Raw genomic sequence first — 19489 nt, forward strand, 5'->3', positions numbered from 1 at the left:
ACACTTCACCAAGATAGACCTGGCGCAGGCGTACTTGCAGATGGCGGTTGAAGAAGAGTCACGCCAGTACCTCACGATCAACACGCATAGAGGTTTGTACCGGTATAATAGGCTGGTTTTTGGAGTGGCATCGGCTCCGGCAATTTGGCAGAGGGCCATGGAGCAGGTATTACAGGGAATTCCAGGCACACAATGTTACCTGGACGATATTCTGATTACAGGTGATGGTGATGAAGAACACCTCGCAAACTTGGAACTGGTGCTCAACAGACTGAAAGAGTATGGACTTAGAGTTAATCGGCAGAAATGTGAGTTCTTTCAGAAGCGGATCTCGTACTGTGGTCATGTCATTGACCGGGAGGGGCTTCATAAGTCTCCTGACAAGATAGAGGCAGTTGTAAAGGCTCCCGCTCCGGATAATGTCTCTCAGTTGAGGTCGTTTCTGGGATTGATTAACTATTACCATAAGTTTCTACCGAATCTAGCCACGGTACTGCACCCGCTGAACGCTCTTTTACAGAAGGGGGTACCATGGGAATGGAGCGAAAACTGTAAGAAGGCATTTCGCAAAAGCAAAGAATTGATCACCTCAGAGGAAGTGTTGGCTCACTTCAACCCGACACTGCCTATTCGGTTGGCTTGTGATGCTTCTCCATATGGTATTGGGGCAGTACTCTCACACAAGTTGCCAAATGGCACGGAAAGGCGTTTGCACCCAGATCATTGACCTCCGCTGAGCGCAACTATGCGCAGATCGATAGGGAGGCTCTCAGCCTTGTATGGGGAGTGAAGAAGTTTAATCATTACCTGCAGGGCCAAAAATTCACACTTCTGACAGACCATCAGCCGTTGGTATCCATTTTTAACCCTAAGAAGGGTGTTTCGGTGATGACAGCACAGCGACTCCAGAGATGGTCCCTTTTCCTAGGGGCACATCAATATCAACTGGTAGAATCAAGAGCAAGGGTCGAACCCATGGTTGCGACAGAGACAACTGTGGAAGACGTTAATGAACCTGAAGCATCTACCTCGGCAGGGACTGTACCTGATGATGACGTCCAATACATAGGAAACCAACAAGAAGAGTCACCTCAGCAACAAGAATCAGAGACCACTGAAAGACGTTATCCAAACCGAATCAGAAGGCCTCCTGAGAGACTGAACCTTTGAACTGTTTATACCTGAAGTTATATATGTATATATGTTATGATGTTATGTTAAATGGGGATATGACTGTTAAGCTAAAAAGGGAGGATTGTGGTGTATGTAACCTGTTCCACCTTAAGAGAACTTAAGCCTGTTCCACCTTAAGAGATGTACTACTTTCTCTGGCTGCTGTATACGTAATACCGGTGGTGACCACCGGTATATAAGTACTGTGTAGTGATATTGTATTTAATATAGTCCTGACCTTCAACTAGTAAAGACCTGTTGAACTTTATTCTTGTAGTCTGTGTCAGTAATTAATCTTAATACAACTGGAACACACAGACTTAACAGATAGCCCTGTTCTCCTAAGAACCATCCATCCAGTGTTCCTTCTTCAGATATATAAGCGCCGTGGAATACCACATAATGACGGTATCATGGCTGCTTCCTGGATAATGGCCACTGAAGTGCATGATGATGTTTATGTGGTCAGATATAACTTCAACATTAATTGACTCCAAACACTTTCTCTTCATGAAGGCCAGGTGGTTGATGTGAAGAGTCCTGATGCCCATATAGGTACCATGCATAATTATTTGCACTCAAGAGAACCCTGCCAGTCAAAGCTGTATGTCCTGTCCATCTGACGTTTCCTTTCCAGAGAAAAAGTGATGAAGATGTTGCATCTAGCAAACATAGCGATGGTCACTTGTCCGATAAATGTATACTGCAGGTCGCTTGATGTGACTGATGTCTCCTTGGGTAACTTGGAAGGATGCATATGATGAAAGTTTCATAATATGGTAACCTTTACTTGTTTGTGAACAGTTTGCTTGATCCAAATGTTATGTAAAGATCATTGTGCACCAGATGGCCCAACTTTGTGGCAACCAGTATACTAAACTGGGGGTGGTAAAGATAGCATACTTTCTGACACATCTAGATTCAGGTCCTGAAGCAGTGACAGGTGTGGGCAAAGAGCATATGAGGGAGAAGGGAATTGAGGGTTATGCTGCTAAGAGTTAGATGAGGAAGGATGGGAGGAGGCTCAAGCTTATTGAACCTCCATTTTCTGGCTCACTTCCTCATTTCAATTGTATAGTGTGTTTGGAACCCCCAGGATAGAAATAATGAAGAAAAATATTGGTGAGGAAAGAATCAGAAAAATGTGAGCCTATCCATCAAAACAAGCTAATCGATGGAGCAAAATGAAGCCATGTACCTGAAAATGCAAAAACCTTACCTTCCTCCCCTTTAAAGAGGCTTACTTCAGCAGGCAAACACCTGGTACGCCCATTGCGCCCAACTTTTATGGGTGAGGTTTGTGCTATGGATTAAGCTTCTGCATGCTTGTAAAATTTGTAGTACCCACCTCTAGTGTTGAACTATAATACTAAAATGAGGCTGTGCATGTCCATAGTGCAGCCGCATTACACAGATTTACATAGAATATACAGCACAGAAACAGGCCATTCGGCCCAACCAGTCTATGCCGGCATTTATGATCCACTTGAGCCTCCTCGCATGCTTCCTCACCTAACTCTTATCAGCATAACCCTCAATTCCCTTCTCCCTCATATGCTTATCTAGCTTCCCCTTTAATGCATCTATACTATTTGTCTCACTACTCCCTGTGGTAGCAAGTTCCACATTCTCACCACTACTGAATTCCCTATTTACATAAGAACATAAGAAATAGGAGCAGGAGTAGGCCATACAGCCCCTCGAGCCTGCTCCGCCATTCAATTAGATCACGGCTGATCATCGACCTCAACTCCACTTTCCCGCCCGATCTCCATATCCCTTGATTCCCCTAGAGTCCAAAAATCTATCTATCTCAGCCTTGAATATATTCAATGATTCAGCATCTACAGCCCTTTGATAGAGAATTCCAAAGATTTACAACCCTCTAAGTAATGAAATTCCTCCTCATCTCAGTCTTAAATGGCTGACCCCATATCCTGAGACTATGTCCCCTAGTTCTAGACTCTCCAGCCAGGGAAAACAACCTCTCAGCATCTACAGTGTCAGAATCTTATGTTTTTCAATGAGATCACCTCTCATTCTTCTAAACTCCAGAGAGTATAGGCCCAATCTATTCAATCGCTCCTCATAGGTCAACCCTCTCATCCCAGGGATCGATCTAGTGAACCTTCATTGCACCGCCTCTAAAGCAAGTATGTCCTTTCTCAGATAAGGAGACCAAAACTGTGCACAGTACTCCAGGTGTGGTCTCACCAAAGCTCTGTACATTTCGAGCAAGACTTCCTTACTCTTGTACTCCAACTCACTTGCAATAAAGGCCAACATGCCATTTGCCTTCCTAATTGCTTGCTACCTGTATGCTAACTTTCTTTGTTTCCTGTACGAGGACACCTAAATCTCCTGAACACCAACATTTAATAGCTTCTCACCATTTAAAAAATATTCTGCTTTTCTATTCTTCCTACTAAAGTGAACAAACTCACATTTCCCCACATTATAGTCCACCGGCCACCTTATTGTCCACTGACTTAACCTGTCTATATCCCTTTGTAGGCTCTTTGTGTCCACCTCACAGCTTACTTTGCCACCTAGCCTTGTATCAAGATAAATTGTAAATTTATTCCTCAGTGACTATCTTATATGGATAGACTCTAGTTTCGCTCTCCCCCACAAGTGGAAATACTGGCCGGAATTTTCGCCAGGTAGGCGGGTTGGGGGCAGGGAGTTTCCGAGGCAGGCGGGAAATCCGGGAGGCTGGGTTGCGCACAGGCCCTGCCGACTTTAACGACAGGGCCGGATTTGCATGCGAGACCTAGGCCTCAGTTGTGGAGAGGGAGCAAGGGGTCAGTCTGGGGTCGGGATCACGGGTGGGGGCGGGGGGGGCGGGGAATGGCTGACTCGGTCGGGGATCGTGGGGGAGGGGGGGTCGGGGAATGGCTGGCTCGATCGGGGATCACGGGGAGGGGGGTCGGGGAATGGCTGGCTCGATCGGGGATCGCGGGGAGTGGGGTCGGGGGATGGCTGGCTCGGTCAGGGATCGTGGGGGAGGGGGGCCGGGGAATGGCTGGCTCGGTCGGGGATCGTGGGGGAAGGGGGTCGGGGAATGGCTGGCTCGATCGGGGATCGCGGGTCGGGGGGTCGGGGAATGGCTGGCTTGATCGGGGATCGCGGGGAGTGGGGTCGGGGGATGGCTGGCTCGGTCAGGGATCGTGGGGAGGGGGGGCCAGGGAACAGCTGGCTCGGTTGGGGATTGGCAGGGGAGGATCGGGGATCGGGGATTGGCGGGTGGGGAGGGTGGGAAGAGTGGTTCGGGGCCAGCCACTGGAGGATTGTGGCCGTCCTCAGCATCATCAGCGGGATGCGGGTGGGGGAGGGAGGCCTCATGGTGGGGATCGGAGGCCCACCATGAGGTCTCATGAGGGCATCTCCGATCGCGGTGGGTGGGTTAGGTAGGGACCCTGGATCCAGGATGTAGGTAGAAAGCAACTTACCTCCTGGACCCAGCAGTTCCCATCTTGGTTTAATTGCCGGGTTTCATGAATTGTGAAAAAAGAGGCCTCCAGCAGCATTACAATATTTAAATTGACGTACCGCCCCCTGGGAGCGCTTTGATCGCCTGCTCCCGTCCCGCCTCCGTTAAAACCGGAAGTGGGTGGGTTGGAGGTGGGATCAGGTCAGGAATCCCATTTTTAACACTTTAACTTCCCCCACGCTCCAAACACACACATTTTTTCGAAGAGAATTCTGGCCACTCTCTCTGTGTCTACTCTATCATAGAAACATAGAAGATAGGAGCAGGAGTAGGCCATTCGGCCCCTCGAACCTGCTCCACCATTCAATGCGATCATGGCTGATCATCCAAATTCAGTACCCTGTCCCTGCCTTCTCTCCATATCCCTTGATCCCTTTAGCCTTAAGAAATATATCTAACTCCTTCTTGAATATATTTAATGAATTGGCCTCTACTGCCTTCTGTGGTAGAGAATTCCACAGGTTCACCACTCTCTGGGTGAAAAAAATTCCTCCTCACCTCTGTCCTAAATGGTTTACCCCTTATCCTTAGACTGTGACTCCTGGTTCTGGACTCCCCGGCCATCGGGAACATCCTTCCTGCATCTAGTCTGTCTAGTCCTGTTAGAATTTTATAAGTTTCAATGAGTTCCCCTCTCATTCTTCTAAACTCCAGTGAGTATAAGCCCAATCAACCCAATCTCTCCTCATACGTCATTCCTGCCATCCCAGGTATCAGCCTGGTGAATCTTCGCTGCACTCCCTCCATGGCAAGAACATCCTTCCTTAGATAAGGCGACCAAAACTGCACACAATACTCAAGATGTGGTCTAACCAAGGCCCTGTACAACTGCAGCAAAACATCTTTGTTCCTGTACTCAAACCCTCTCACTACGAAGGCCAACATACCATTTGCCTTCTTAACCGCCTGCTTCACTTGCATGCTTACCTTCAGCGACTGGTGCACAAGGACACCCAGGTCTTGTTGCACGTCCCCTTCTCCCAATCTATTGCCATTCAGATAATAATCTGCCTTCCTGTTTTTGCCACCAAAGTGGATAACCTCGCATTGATCCATATTATATTGCATCTGCCATGCTTCTGCCCAATCACCCAACCTGTCCAAATCATACTGGAGTTTCTCGGCATCCTCCTCACAGCACACACGCCCACCCAGCTTTGTGTCATCTGCAAACTTGGAGATATTACATCTAGTTCCCTCGTCTAGATCATTAATATATATTGTGAATTGCTGGGGTCCTAGGACCGATCCCTGCGGTACCCCACTAGTCACTGCCTGCCACTTGGAGAAAGACCCGTTTATTCCAACCCTTTGCTTTCTGTCTGCCAACCAGTTCTCTATCCAAGTCAATACCTTGCCCCCCAATCCCATGTGCCTTAACTTTACACGCTAATCTCTTATGCGGGACCTTATCGAAAACCTTCTAAAAATCCAAATACACCACATCCACTGGTTCTCCCTTATCTATTTTACCAGTTACATCCTCAAAAAATTCCAGTAGATTGGTCAAGCATGATTTACCTTTTGTAAATCCATCAAAATCTTTCAGAATTTTAAAACCTCTATTAGGCCACCCTTCAGCCTTCTCTTTTCAAGAGAAAAGAGATCCCGTCTGTTCATCTGCAATTCTGATAGTATCCTTGTAAATCTTTTTTGCATCTTCTGCAGTGCCTCTATATCCTTTTTATAATATGGTGACCAAAACTGTACACAGTACACTAAGTGTGGTCTAACAAGTTTAGCATAACTTCTCACTTATGAATGATATATCCCTCTAGAAATAAACCCTAGAGCTTGGTTTGCTTTTTTATGGCCTTATTAACCTGCATCGCTACTTTTAGTGATTTGTGTATTTGTACTCCGAGATCCCTTTGCTCCTCTACCCCATTTAGATTCTTATTTTCCAAATAATATGTGACCTCCTTATTTTTCTTACCAAAATGTAATACCTCACACTTATCTATGTTGAAATTCATTTGCCATATTAAACTTTCTCCTGCAGTCTCCAAATCTGAGCCCGAAAACAGGATGTGCTTGGTTAAGGCCATTAAATCACACCTCTTAAAATCAGACGAGCAACGAGGTTGTGCCCTTTGCCCACTAAGTGCAAAGCTCTGCTGGTGGCACGGAGCCACGTAAAAAAGCCCTACAGTGTAATTACAGCTGCTTCTCTTACTGATACAAACCAGTCAGTTCCCGTTAGGAGGAGGTTCAATTTTCGAAGCAAGGAAAAAAAAACTTTGCTTATCTCAGGAAATGTTTTTATATAAGAATTCACCTTTTCACAGTTAGCACTGATCCCATAAATGATACGATATACAAATTTCATTTAAACAACAACAACGACTTAGATGTATATAGTGCCTTTAAAGTAGTATAACATCCCAAGGCACTTCACAGGAGCGTTATGAAACACAATTTGACACCAAGCCACATAAGGAGATATTAGGGCAGATGACCAAAAGCTTAGTCAAAGAGGTTGGATTTAAGGAATGTGAAAGAGGAAAGAGAGGTAGAGAGGCGAAGAGGTTTAGGGAGGGAATTCCAGAGCTTAGGGTCTTGGCAGCTGAAGGCAAGGCCATCAATGGTGGAGCAAATTTAAATTGGGGATGCTCCAGAGGTCAAAATTAGAGGAGCGCAGATATCTCGGAGGGTTGTGGGACTGGAGGAGATTACGGATATAGGGAGGGGCAAGGCAATGGAGGGATTTGAAAACAAGGATGAGAATTTTAAAATTGAGGCGTTGTTTAACTGGGGGTCAGTGTAGGCCAGCAAGCACAGGCGTGATGGGTTAGCGGGACTTGGCCAACAGAGTTTTGGATGGCCTCAAGTTTACGGAGGATAGAACATGGGAGGCCAGCCAGGAGTATGTTGGAGTAGTCAAGTCTAGAGGCAACAAAGGCATGGAACAGTAAATTTATTTGGAAAAACCTTTAAAATACAGCCAAGTAATTTTCAAAAAGCTACAGTAAATTCCATTAGTCAGCAGTTCAGACACTGACAATGAAGAAAAAAAATTGTATGGAAACTTTGCAACATGAAACAAATGTACTTGTATATCAAATAAACTTGCTCTTAAATGGAGCTTGCATGTGTTCAGATTGTTATGAAGACTAGTTTGTTGTTGCTTTAGAAATTTCAGCAGCATGATTTTCATTTGTGAAAGCTGAGATGCTCCCTATAGATGGAGCTCTTACACTAGTAATAACACCTTGGATACAGCAACATGGAGAAAGGCTTATCGTAGTGTTTTGTAACATCTTATCCTTAATACATCCTTTGACATAGGATAGCAACATTATTCTGAAAAATAATCTCTCAGTTATATGTGTAGATTAGAAATGGTGTGATATTTCTACATTTGTGGACGACCGACAAAAATATTTTCACACATTCTATCATTTATGTAATTTTTTTCAACATACTTATTAAAATGTCTCATTATATACAACATTGAAATGCACAATACTCAAAGAATACAGGATTCTTTCTCAAGATTGTATTAACATATGGGTCATCACAGAAACAAGTTGAAGCCCAAACAGGAGAGTAAAACATATGTGGATGAAAAGGGAAGTCATGGAAGGAATCAGGGAAAAAGAAAGAGCATTAAAAAAATCTGACAGGTAGAGATGAACGCGTAGGGAGACCTACAGCATCAAGCACAGCTGAATGTCAAGAAATTGCTTAGAGACATGAAAAGAGAACCTGAGTGGAAAATAGGTGGAACCATAAAAGGGCAATAATAAAGTTCTTTTAAATCTATCAGCAAGAGAAGGGCACAGATCATTTGAAAAGGGGAAGAGATGCCTGGGTTGATCAAGGAGGGCGAGAGAAGACTGAATATCCTTAGTATCACAAGGGAAAGGTTTAGGAAATTTAAACAACTCCTTTGTAGTAAGAGGGTGATATAATTGTGGAACAGATTACCAGCAGGAGTGATGCCAGGATTTTAAAAAGAACTCAATGAATTCCTGTCAGGAAAGGGGACACAGGACTATTAGTTCCAGAATCACAGTAGATGGATCAGTGGTCTTTTCCTGTGCAAAACATTACAGTGTTACTATGATATATAAGGAAAACCTTTATAATCATCAGGTCATCCTGACTAACGAATAAATGTTGTACATCAATATACATAACCTCCAGATTATGCATCCTCTATTTATAAAAATAGAATACCACCTGTGGAAATAAAATTATATTTAAGTCCACTGATTTACAGGTCTTATGGAAAAATAGATGGAACTGCAGAATTTGATCCCAAGAACATGAGTAAAAAATCTTAGAATTCCATGTAAGTGGTGGAGACAGGGACAGCAGTGGAGAGTTCATGTTGGAGGGCGCAGGACGCTCCAAGTAGTGCTCAGCTGGATGAAGATACTGAACCTTGGGGCCCATTGAGAAAGCGGATGATTCTGGAGGAGCAACAGAAAATGCATGAGAATCTGGCAGGATTTCCAGCCACGATGTGCACGCTTGCAGGGAGAATGGAGGAGTCCATCTCCAGCATGATTGGCATGATGTCGCAGGCCATGCTCGTCCGTGGAAAGGGTGGCCACCTGCATGGAGCATCAAATGCAGCATTCAAAAGAGTGCATGTTTGCTCTGGCCACCAGCTTGCGGACTCTGATTGTAGCCATATCTAGGATGGATAGAAACCTAGACTTGGCCATTCATCGCCCCACTGATGTGCAGCAAAGTGCTCTCCAGCTCCTTGCTAGCAGGGAAGTGTGGGTGGGCCATGAGAGTGATGATGGTGAGAGGGGACATGGAAGTGGGGACTCTGCTCAAAGCGCTCCCACTTCTCCCGCATTGCCCCCACCTCAGTCAGAGCCCCACATGCTGCCTTGTATCCTGATGGCTGAGTCTGTCCCTGCACAAGTGCAGGAGGAGCAGTCTTTGGCTGGGCCTTCACAGGCTCCAAAATCCAGAGAACGTCCGCCAAAAGTGTCTAAACAGTCAGAGCAGGGAAGTGAGCAGCCTGCCGCTACCTCTGCTGTAGGAGTTGTAGAAAGAGAAAGATGACACAATTGTAGATGCACAAGGATATGCACATGGGTATGTTATAAAATGTTAGGTGATTAAGTTTCTGTTGAATTTTTGGGCCACATAAAAATATTTATTTGCACCACTTTCCCGTCTTGTCCATTTTTGCCTGCTGCCTGGCAAGTGGCCTGGTCAGTTGTAGTGAATGGTAAGACATTACTTAATCTCGAGCAATGGGCGTGTGTGACAGGAATGGTTTTGTCATTTTAGGATTGCTTTGTGGTGGTGGTGGGGAGGGGGGGAGGGAGTTGGTTCAGAATCTGGGTGCCATATGAGGGCACTGGTGCAACCTAACTAAATCGTGCCATTATGAGGCCATCCTGGGCCTCCCGGGCAGCAATGTGCGCCACTGCTGGTGCCATGTCAACTTCAGGTTCTTCCTCCTCATGTTCCTCCTGCTGCTCCTCCTCCTCTGAAGAAGCTCTGCACCTTGCTCCTTCTGCAGCTCCAATCCTCGCTGCTGCGCTTTGTTTTGCAGAGTGCAGCATACGACGATCATTCTGGTGACCCTCGCTAGTATGTACTGAAGGGCTCCTCCAGATCTGTCCAGGCATCTGAAGTGCATCTTCTGCATCCCGATTACTTGCTCTATTACGCATCTCGTCGTCATCTGGCTTTGATTGTAGCGCTCTTTGGCCTCCTTGCTTGGCCTCCTCAAAGGTGTCATCAGCCACACCTTCAGTGGACAGCCCTTGTCTCCAAGCAGCCAGCTGGTAAGTCTGGTCAGAGCTGTGAAGAGCTGGGGGAGAGTGGACTGGTACTAGATGAATGAATCATGACAGCTCCTTGGGAATCTGGCACACACATGCATGCTGATCTTTTTGCGGTTGCAAATGAGCTGCACATTGATGGAATGGAAGCCCTTCTGGTTCACGAACACTCCTGGGTGATCTGGGGTTACCTTGATGGGCACGTGTGTGCAGTTGATGACGCCCTGCACCTGTGAGAAGCCAGCCAGAGCCGCAAAGCCGAGCACCCGCTCAGTCACACTGGCTTCATCAGTGGCAAAGACTACATAAGTGGCTGACTTGTGAAACGTGGCATCGGTCATCTGGGTGATGCATTTGTGGGCGGCCGACTGCGAGATCCTGCAAATGTCTGCTGCAGATCCCTGGAAGGAACCAGAGGTGAAGAAGTTGAGGGCGGTGGTGACTTTGACAGCCACTGGTAACACGTGTCCACCAGGTCCACTTTGCAGCAGGTTTTCTTCCAGCAGGCCACAAATGTCTGCTACAACTTGATGTGATAGCCTGAGCCTCCTGAAGCACTGGTGTTCAGTCATATCCAGGAAGCTGGTCATCTGCCTATATATCCTGTGTTGGGGGTATTGCCTCCTGCGAAGTGCACCCCTGTGCTCATCCCCTCTCTCCTGTGGAGAGGCAGGTCAGTGAGGAGAAGGCTGCTGGTGATGTTTCTGCTGCTGCTCTTGCTCCTGCTGGTGTTGCTGGTGTTGTTGCTGCTGGGGATCATCTTGATCCGAATCTGAGATCCAAGGTGAAACAGCATTAGCGGCACCCATGCTGATCTGATATGTGCCAGGTAAAGTGGAGATCTGAGGCACAATCCTACAATGTAGTGAGAGTGACTTGCAATGTAATGAGAATGATTCTAAAGTTGTAGAAATCACCTGCAAATTCCTGAAAGCAAACTCTCTGCACAAATGGTGTCAGCAAGAGCCTTTCCCTTGGACAAGGAAGCAGGTGTGAGCTGTGTGTATTTATGTGATTTTTTTTACCTGTCATTTGTTCAACTCCCATAATTGCCGCTCTGCTCTCGCCTTGCTTTCACTGGCGAGGTTCAGCAAGCCCGGGAATCCCGTGGACAGCCAGTAAAAGCTGCAACATCAGGTAAAAAAGGCTGTTAATAGCCTCTTGACTATCCCTAAACTGCTTTAATTAGATCACCCGCCTCACCCAAGTGGGTCTCTGGTGCGTTGACTAATGCACCCAAGTTAAAGGCAGGAGCTGGCGGATTAAAAATGGCTTGCTGATGCGCTGTCAATTTCAGCGCTTTTAACTGCTTACCCGCTCGCAAACCCGCACACTCTTCAAAGTAAAAATTCAGCCCAAATTTTTGTTACTTTGCCCAAATGGTCATTCTTCATGTATAAGCCGAGATAATATCAACAGGCTATTTAACTGTGGAAATGGGTTGGCTGCCGTGCATCATAGCTGAGCCAGATAAACAAATTGCCCAAATCTTGATAAGACGAACCTATGATAAATAAAACTATTTTGCCACTGCAGACTTAACTATAAGTAGTTGTAATATATTAATGTTGCTCTGAACTATCTCCTGAATGTTGTAACGCTCAATTAAAACACCTGTTTTATCTCTGTTAATCTATAATTTAGAGAATATTAATTTCTTCATTTCCTATGTGAAGGGGATAAAAATTGGTAACATTTTCCAAAAATATTAATGAAAGCAGTTATGATTTTTTCAGAACTATTCCAGCCTTTAAAGACAAATCTCTAGAAACCAAAATTAGTCCATACATGGGACTAACTTGCACAGTGGGTTAAACACACTACTGTTAAGCATACTTCCTTTCAGTTCTGGGACCTAAGCATAAATTCAGACCAGCTGACTTGAATGTCTCCACTCTTTGCTGGCTGTAAGAAATGAGTTCCTAATGTGTGCAGGCTCACAGCATAAAACTTCCAACAATTCACCACAAACTGCTTTTCATTCAAAGAAGCCACAGGATACTTAATGCAGGAATGAGAAATTCACACTGGTACAGTAGCAGGTATTCCTCTGAAGTGGGGTTAAGGCACATTGTTGAGGTAGTGAAGATGGAGCTTTTACCTGCAGCTTCCTCTTGCAATGCCTGACCTTTGTGTGTTTGATGCTAACAATGGGTACAGATAGTTGAAAATGTTCAATTCCTGTATATTGTGCTCTCTCACTTTTGCAAGTGGAAAATTAGAATTTTAATCTGCAGCTAGTAGAAGTTGCATGCTATCATAACATTTAAGTAGGCTTATTAATAATTATGAAACTATACATTACCACTGCTTTTTCTTCAAACCTGAACATACATATGTTGCAAACTATATAAATGTGTTAACATTCTCGTGGTTGTGGCTAAAGTAACTTCAATTCATGATTTTGAATGTTGTAAAAAATCAGAATGGACAAAATAATTTAAATATATGATCCCTAAAAATTACCTTCACTGCACCAAAACATAAGCTAAAATGTACAAAATATACAAAAATGTACAAAAATATACAAAAATGTATAACTCTGAAGGAATTGATACAGTTGTTTATATTCTAACTTCTATTTATTCCATTTTTGTTTCCTTAAATGTTGAAGACTACTTGGTCCTGAAACTTCTTGTGTATTTGAATTTGTATACTGTGAAGAAAGAAATCAGACCACTTGCTGCAAAATCTAGTTTAAAAAAAGTAAACTGCACCATCATGCGCATTTTATTCCATCTATATATAGGTCTGTGAGTTACACACTACTGAAAATTAAATTTCTTTATACCAAAAAAGCAGCCAAAAATTAGTATGTTCACATCATACTTGATGTTATGGCTTTTGAATAAAGAAGATCATTTAACAATTGTTAGACTATAACTTCTGCTTCTAGCATATATGTTGTTTAATAATGTTATACCTTGCTTGGAGTTTTGATAAGAAATACTACAACGTCTTTCTTTTACTATAGAAGCACTAATGTGAAAGAAACACATCTGGCACATCAGGATAATTAATTCCATGTTGACACTGACAATATGTTATGTGTTAAAAATGCATGGCTGAATGTCATCAATTTTAAGTATAAACTGAGAGAAGAAAATATTTTATATTTTCAAATACAATAATATAGTTTTGAAACTGGCCTGTACTCTGTTTCTGTTAAAACATAAAAAATGGTGACCTTTTGTGAAATGTTTTGATCACTTTTTTGTACCAATTTTATGCCTCTACTATACTGCACCCAAGTAATGCAATATTTGAAGTGTTTCTGAGAGGTGCATGTTATAGCTATGTTACCCACTCACACCACCATTGAATTGGAAAAAGCAGAACGTCAAACAACATTCCCGCTACCGTGCGGTAGTCTGGCGATCCCGCGCAGGCCGCTCACCAGCTTTTTAATGCAAGAAACTGTGCATGCACGGAAAGTTGAATGGGCCGCGCAGCCCGTTAAAGGTACCACACAAGAAAGAAAAATTACAGGGAACATTGGCGTCAAACATCCATACTTAAATGCATGCATGGAGTGCTGGTAACCAGCCTCCAACTGCTAGTGAATTTCTTTCATTTTTCCTATTTTCTACCTTGTTCTTCTTTCCTCATCTAGAGGTGTAAATGCATGCAAGGGTATGGTTAAAATAAGCCTGATCATTTATAAAGCACCTATACCATTGTAATGTCTCTAGGTGGTTTACACAGTGAATTATTTTCCAAAGTTGTTATACAGACAAATGCAACAGTCATTCCGCACCAGTAACAATCCACAAACACCGTTAGATGAATAACAGTCTATTTTTTGGTGGTAGTGATTGAGGCAAGAATGTTGGCTGAGAAACTGGGAGAACTGCTTGTTCTTCAAAAAGTGGCATGGGATTTTTAGTGTCCATCTGAACCATTGGAACAGGCAAATGGAACCTTGGTTTAACATTTCATCTGAAGGCTCCCTAACTGGCAATCTTCTACTATGCCTAATTATTACTCTTTCTGCTTTCTTAGACAGTGAGTGTTGGTTGACTATTCAATGGGGGGAGGGAAGGGAAATCACACAGTAGCCTGATTATCTTCTCCTCCGATATCTACGTACCTATATTGTTACTGTTGCCCAGCTAAGATCAGCTAATTCAAACCATTTTGTTATATGAATGATGTAATATAAATGTAAGTAGTTGTTGTTTTAACTTTAAAAAAAAAATCTATTCTCCAATGACTGAAATTACATTTCAGCTGCTGAGCAACCCTGATGATGCAAGGTCACTCCATTCTTCTGGGTAACTATGCTATGAATCCTAAACTGCTGATTAACGCTGGTGCAGGGCCAAAGTCTGTGCCACACCAATGCCGAACATGTAGTATAACTGGGGCGTATTCTCTTCCAAAATGTACTCTAGGAAAATTAGAGTTTTCAGATGACAGAAGTTCATTGTCTAATTTTTAATTAGATAACCAAGAGCTATTATATGTGAACTCACCTATCACCCCAATCCTTGATTTCAAGATCCTCATTACAGATTGCATATCCCTCTTTGGCCTCATCTCAACCTGTTCTTGCCCAGATTCAAGCTTAGACCTTCTGTTCTTCTCATTTTGGCCACTGTACACCCCCCTTCCTAGGCTTTGCCTTTGTTGCCACAACCTACAGCCTTTACAGCCCTCCACTGCAGCAACTCGCCAAAGCTCCTTCAACAGCACCTTCCAAACCCGCGACCTCTACCACTTAGAAGGACAAGGGCAGCAGACGCATGGGAACATCACCACCTACAAGTTCCCCTCCAAGCCACACACCATCCTGACTTGGACCTGTGTCGCCGTTCCTTCACTGTCGCTGGGCCAAAATCCTGGAACTCCCTTCCTAACAGCATTGTGGGTGTACCTACACCATATGGACTGCAGCGGTTCAAGAAGGGGGCTCACCGCCATCTTCTCAAGGGCAATTAGGGATGGGCACTAAATGCAGGCCTAGCCAGCCAGCGACGCCCACATCCCATCAATGAATTAAAAAAAAAATTCTCTCCTAAACCTCCTGTGCCTAGCTATGTTTCTCCCTACTTTCGAATGCTAACTCTTTGATCATGCTGGAGAGTATGTCTGAGATTATTGCATTATGCTTGAAGTAAGACAAGCTGATGATTCTAATTATACAATACTATGCTAAGAGATTGAAAGGCAATTTAGATATTTGTATTTTCTGACAATGTAATTTCTTGGTGTAGAAATGTTCCACTTAAATCAGTTGTAAGATAGAAACATTTGGGGTGAAATTGGTCTTTGGCGGTAGTGCAAATGAGCAATAGTAAATTGGCAGCCCATCTTACACACTGCACGATTTCCTCTTCCACTGAAAGTCAACAGAAAAGAACATTGGGCGGGTTGTAAAACAGGCGGATGATTCATTATTGCCCATTCTACATTACTGACAAAGACCAATCATCATCCCCCCCCCCCACCACCACTGGACATTAATGATAAAGCCTCTATAGCAATGGTCAGGTTCGTATACATATTAAAATTACTTTCAGAAAAGAGTAAGCAACCCACTTTTTAAATTTGCCTTTTGTTTTCCTCCTCCATTTTTATTCTGCTAATTTTCTCCCCTCTTCTCCTGAAGGTATCAACACCTTGCAATGGTACATACATTCCAGGGGCTCCAAATGCCCTCCGGTATGTGCCCTACAAGTGGCCATTTATCACGTGAGAGCCTAGATCGCGAACATTGACAGGATATTTGACTGCTGGATGGACAGAAGGGGCACCATAGCTGTGCTGGATCCAGTCAAACTCAATGTCCATACATGAGCCCTTTTAATAGCAGCCACTCTAACCATAAGGAGTGGGAACCCTGACAGTCCCCCCCCCCCCCCCCCCTAGCCCACGGATTTTGAGATCAATTGCAGCACCTCTACTGCTACTTGACTGAGAGCAGCACAGACTGGGAATGGAACCGAGTCCTCTAGCTGTAGGGCTCAATTAATCACTGTCATAAATTCGCTTTTTGTAAAAGGAAAAGATTTTGTAAATAAAAATTATAAAATAAAAACAGAAATTAACAGCATTGCAGTGTAATATTGATAAACCTGGGGTTAGGCTGGCTCTGGAATGCTAACACAACATTGGTAAAAGAAACTACCGGAAGAGAATAAATGTGACTTTGCCGCCATTTCATTTTCTCACCTAACCTAGTAAGCACCTCGTGTAAATTCTACATTCCGTGAAACTCCGAATACAGAATTGCCTTTTGAGAGTTATTATTATGCATGTCGCAGACGTGTGATCAGCCTTGAAGGAGTCAACGCCTCCAAGGGAGAAACTTACGAAGGGAGAAACTGACCAGGAATCATTGTTCTAACTAAAAGAATGGCGACTAACCGGAACAATTTCAGGCTTAAACTGCAATAACCTGATATATATATATATATTTAAAAACTGTTAGGTAAATTATAGTAAAATATCGTTCTGTAATAAACAGACATTAAAAACAGCTCAAGCTCTCGATCCACACATGGATTAAGGAGTATTACGTACTCATCTTTTTTCAAATACCCTTACTCCTGATCGACAAGTTTGTTCAGAGTTTGGGATGATGCGAATGGAAGTTTAAATCAATTTCAAAGGCCCGTGTCGATCAATGAAGTTTGAAGAGCTCACTCACCCAGAGATTGCGGAGAGTTTTTGATGTGCGCTTTGTGCCATCTCACAACCCTTGGTCCGCGTCTTCTGCATTTCAGCTCGCAGGGAGGGACAGTCCACCGAGGCATCTCCAATGGAAATGACCAGTTCGCGATAAAGGGCCACCTGTGTGTTGAAGTCTTGCACCAGCTGAAAGAATAAACTCTGGTGGTCACCATGAAGAGTTATCGGTCGTTTAAAAGAAAACCAAAGGGGCGGTGGGCTGGGGGGGGGGGGGGATGGGAAATAAAAGAACAGCACTTGCTGCCATTTAAGCAGAGGAGGAAAGAAAATTGAAGGTCAATGGCGGGGCAGCCATACTTCTCGACTGTGATATAAATACACACACAGACTATATATATATATATATATTCGCAATATATAACATAAAAATAGCGATTTTATCAGTACACCATTAACATTCTCAATCACGGCGCAGAATGCTTTAAAATGTAACTCCACTCGTTGTACCTGTCCAGCTTCCATCTGAGCCGCAAATCAATGCAACCACTGCAAATAAGTCTCACTAGATTCTGGTGTAAGATCAGTAAATCGGCACAGTGTTGAAAAAGGATAACATGCTCGTACTTTCTAGAATTGGTGTGCTATCCTCTACCCGGATCTAACACTTTTGTTTACACGGATACTTGATAAAAACGCAGAGGTTGAGTCTAGTTACGCAGAGTGAAGGGACTTGTGTCCTCTTGACACGGGAACCCACTTAGTATTCAATAAAGCACTTCAATATGCAACGAACTCACATGCAACAGAATAGATAAGCCGTGCCATAAATAGACGCGTCAGAATAACACTGAAATTCAGTCATCGCTCAGGCCAATGCTCCACATTAACAAATACGGTTGTGCATTTGCACGTGATCGGAATTGGAAGCAGTTTGGGGGGAGGGGTGGAGGGTGCCAGGGTGGATTAAAAAAATCAATTTGTTTCTTTTTGTTAGTAGTTTGCACCTACCATCTTACACTCCTCGAGTGCCCGGAAGGGCTTGGCGGCGCTCTCCGAGCTGCCTCTCCGCTCCGCCTCTCTGTACTGCGCCTTGCCGAGGTGCAGGAAGGAGCCAGGCGACTTGCGGCGGGTTTTGCGCCCATTCAGTGCAGAACTCATGCATACACATCCAATATGAGCTGCTCCTCGCTACGGGTGAGGCGTGTTGCGATGGATCGCGTGCTCCAGGAATGAAATACGAGCTCAAAATACAAGAAAATAGATGTTTTCTCTCTTTTTCCCCTCCCCTCCCCTACATAACCTTGAGCCTGCAAAGCGGGCGCTGGCTTTCGTCTTTCAACATGCTTCAAAGTCACCACTATCTAAGAACAGCTGAAATATCCCAATGTTAGCACGCTTCGTGCTGTTCAGGGCGGTGATTTCATCGGGAAGAAATTCACATCTCGAAGATATAGGGGTTTCCATTAAGAATTTGACGGCTCCAGAAATCCTACACCGGAACGATCTCGCCTTTAATTCTCACGGGGTGGGGGAGCCCACAGCAGCTTTTATTTTCACCTCAAAGAATAAAAAAAACACAGGATCCCGGTGGGTAGGAAGTGACCGTGGTCGTTTGCTCTAATCTTAAGTCTTCCGAATGGCCTTTTTGCGGCTCTAACCTTGCTGGAAATGCGAGGCGCAGGAATCTGGCAGGCTGACGTGGATAGCGACACAACACATTGATAGGACAGGAATACTAATGCAACCCGAATAGCTGGATCTTGCTGTTTAGACACTTCGCCAAGGAAATGTGAAGCGGTGTCGGCAATGCCAGTATCAACACGGCGTCTTAACACTGAAATGTTCTGGGGTTAGAAAGAGAAGTGACACAGCGATGAACCAGAACGATTTCCTTGATGCTGAGTGTTTATCGCCGTACGTGAGGTTTGACCAAGGTCACTTCAACAAAGCAAGCATTGTCCTTACCTTAAAAACATATTTCGATCGCACTAAGCGACGGTTCGGTAGTATAATAGCTGCCTTTGCAAAGGAAGGTGCTAAATCTCGCCATTTTTCGTAAAAATTAAACTGCAAAAAGAAAATGAAAATGGTATCTCACCTCAGTTCTCCGTAGGGCAAATGTTGTGAAGCACGGTTCTGCTGGAGTTAAGTTCAGAAACCCGGTCAGACACAACATACCGTAAAATCCACATTTCTCACTTCTGAAATGGCTTAAGTATAAATAACAGTAAATGTCTTTAGACATCAGAAACAGTAATAGAAAATACCGTTGGTACATATGCTCAATACACTCAGTTTAAATTTCTCTCGGAGGCGTTCATCCATTTATTAGGAATTTGATAAGCACCTGTTAAGCATTTATACAGTAACTGCAGGGACAGTCATTTCTACCATTCGGTCTCTGCAGAAAATTCGCAAATCCCGCTTCAGT

At 44.0% G+C, this 19489-nt stretch overlaps 1 protein-coding gene across 6 annotated transcripts in view; it reads right to left on the reverse strand.

Annotated features, from left to right (window-relative positions):
• rgs7bpa (regulator of G protein signaling 7 binding protein a) overlaps positions 1–19489 on the reverse strand; it is a 176578-nt gene extending 157089 nt beyond the window's left edge. Inside the window, exons 1-2 of one of the 6 annotated variants that reach the window (XM_085971270.1) lie at positions 18067–19481; positions 17078–17244 (exon numbers count right to left, since the gene is read on the reverse strand). In XM_085971270.1, the coding sequence (XP_085827396.1) occupies positions 17078–17244; positions 18067–18216 (317 nt within the window). In that variant the 5' untranslated portion in view covers positions 18217–19481. Of the gene's footprint in view, positions 1–16950; positions 17039–17077; positions 17245–17565; positions 17833–17855; positions 18015–18066 lie in introns of those variants that run through there. The other 5 variants (XM_085971304.1, XM_085971288.1, XM_085971279.1 and 2 more) reach the window with 5 other exon arrangements.

The sequence above is a fragment of the Somniosus microcephalus genome, chromosome 2 (genome assembly GCF_052327205.1).
Source record: "Somniosus microcephalus isolate GS21.2 chromosome 2, FLI_Smic_1.0, whole genome shotgun sequence".
NCBI lineage: Eukaryota > Metazoa > Chordata > Chondrichthyes > Squaliformes > Somniosidae > Somniosus > Somniosus microcephalus.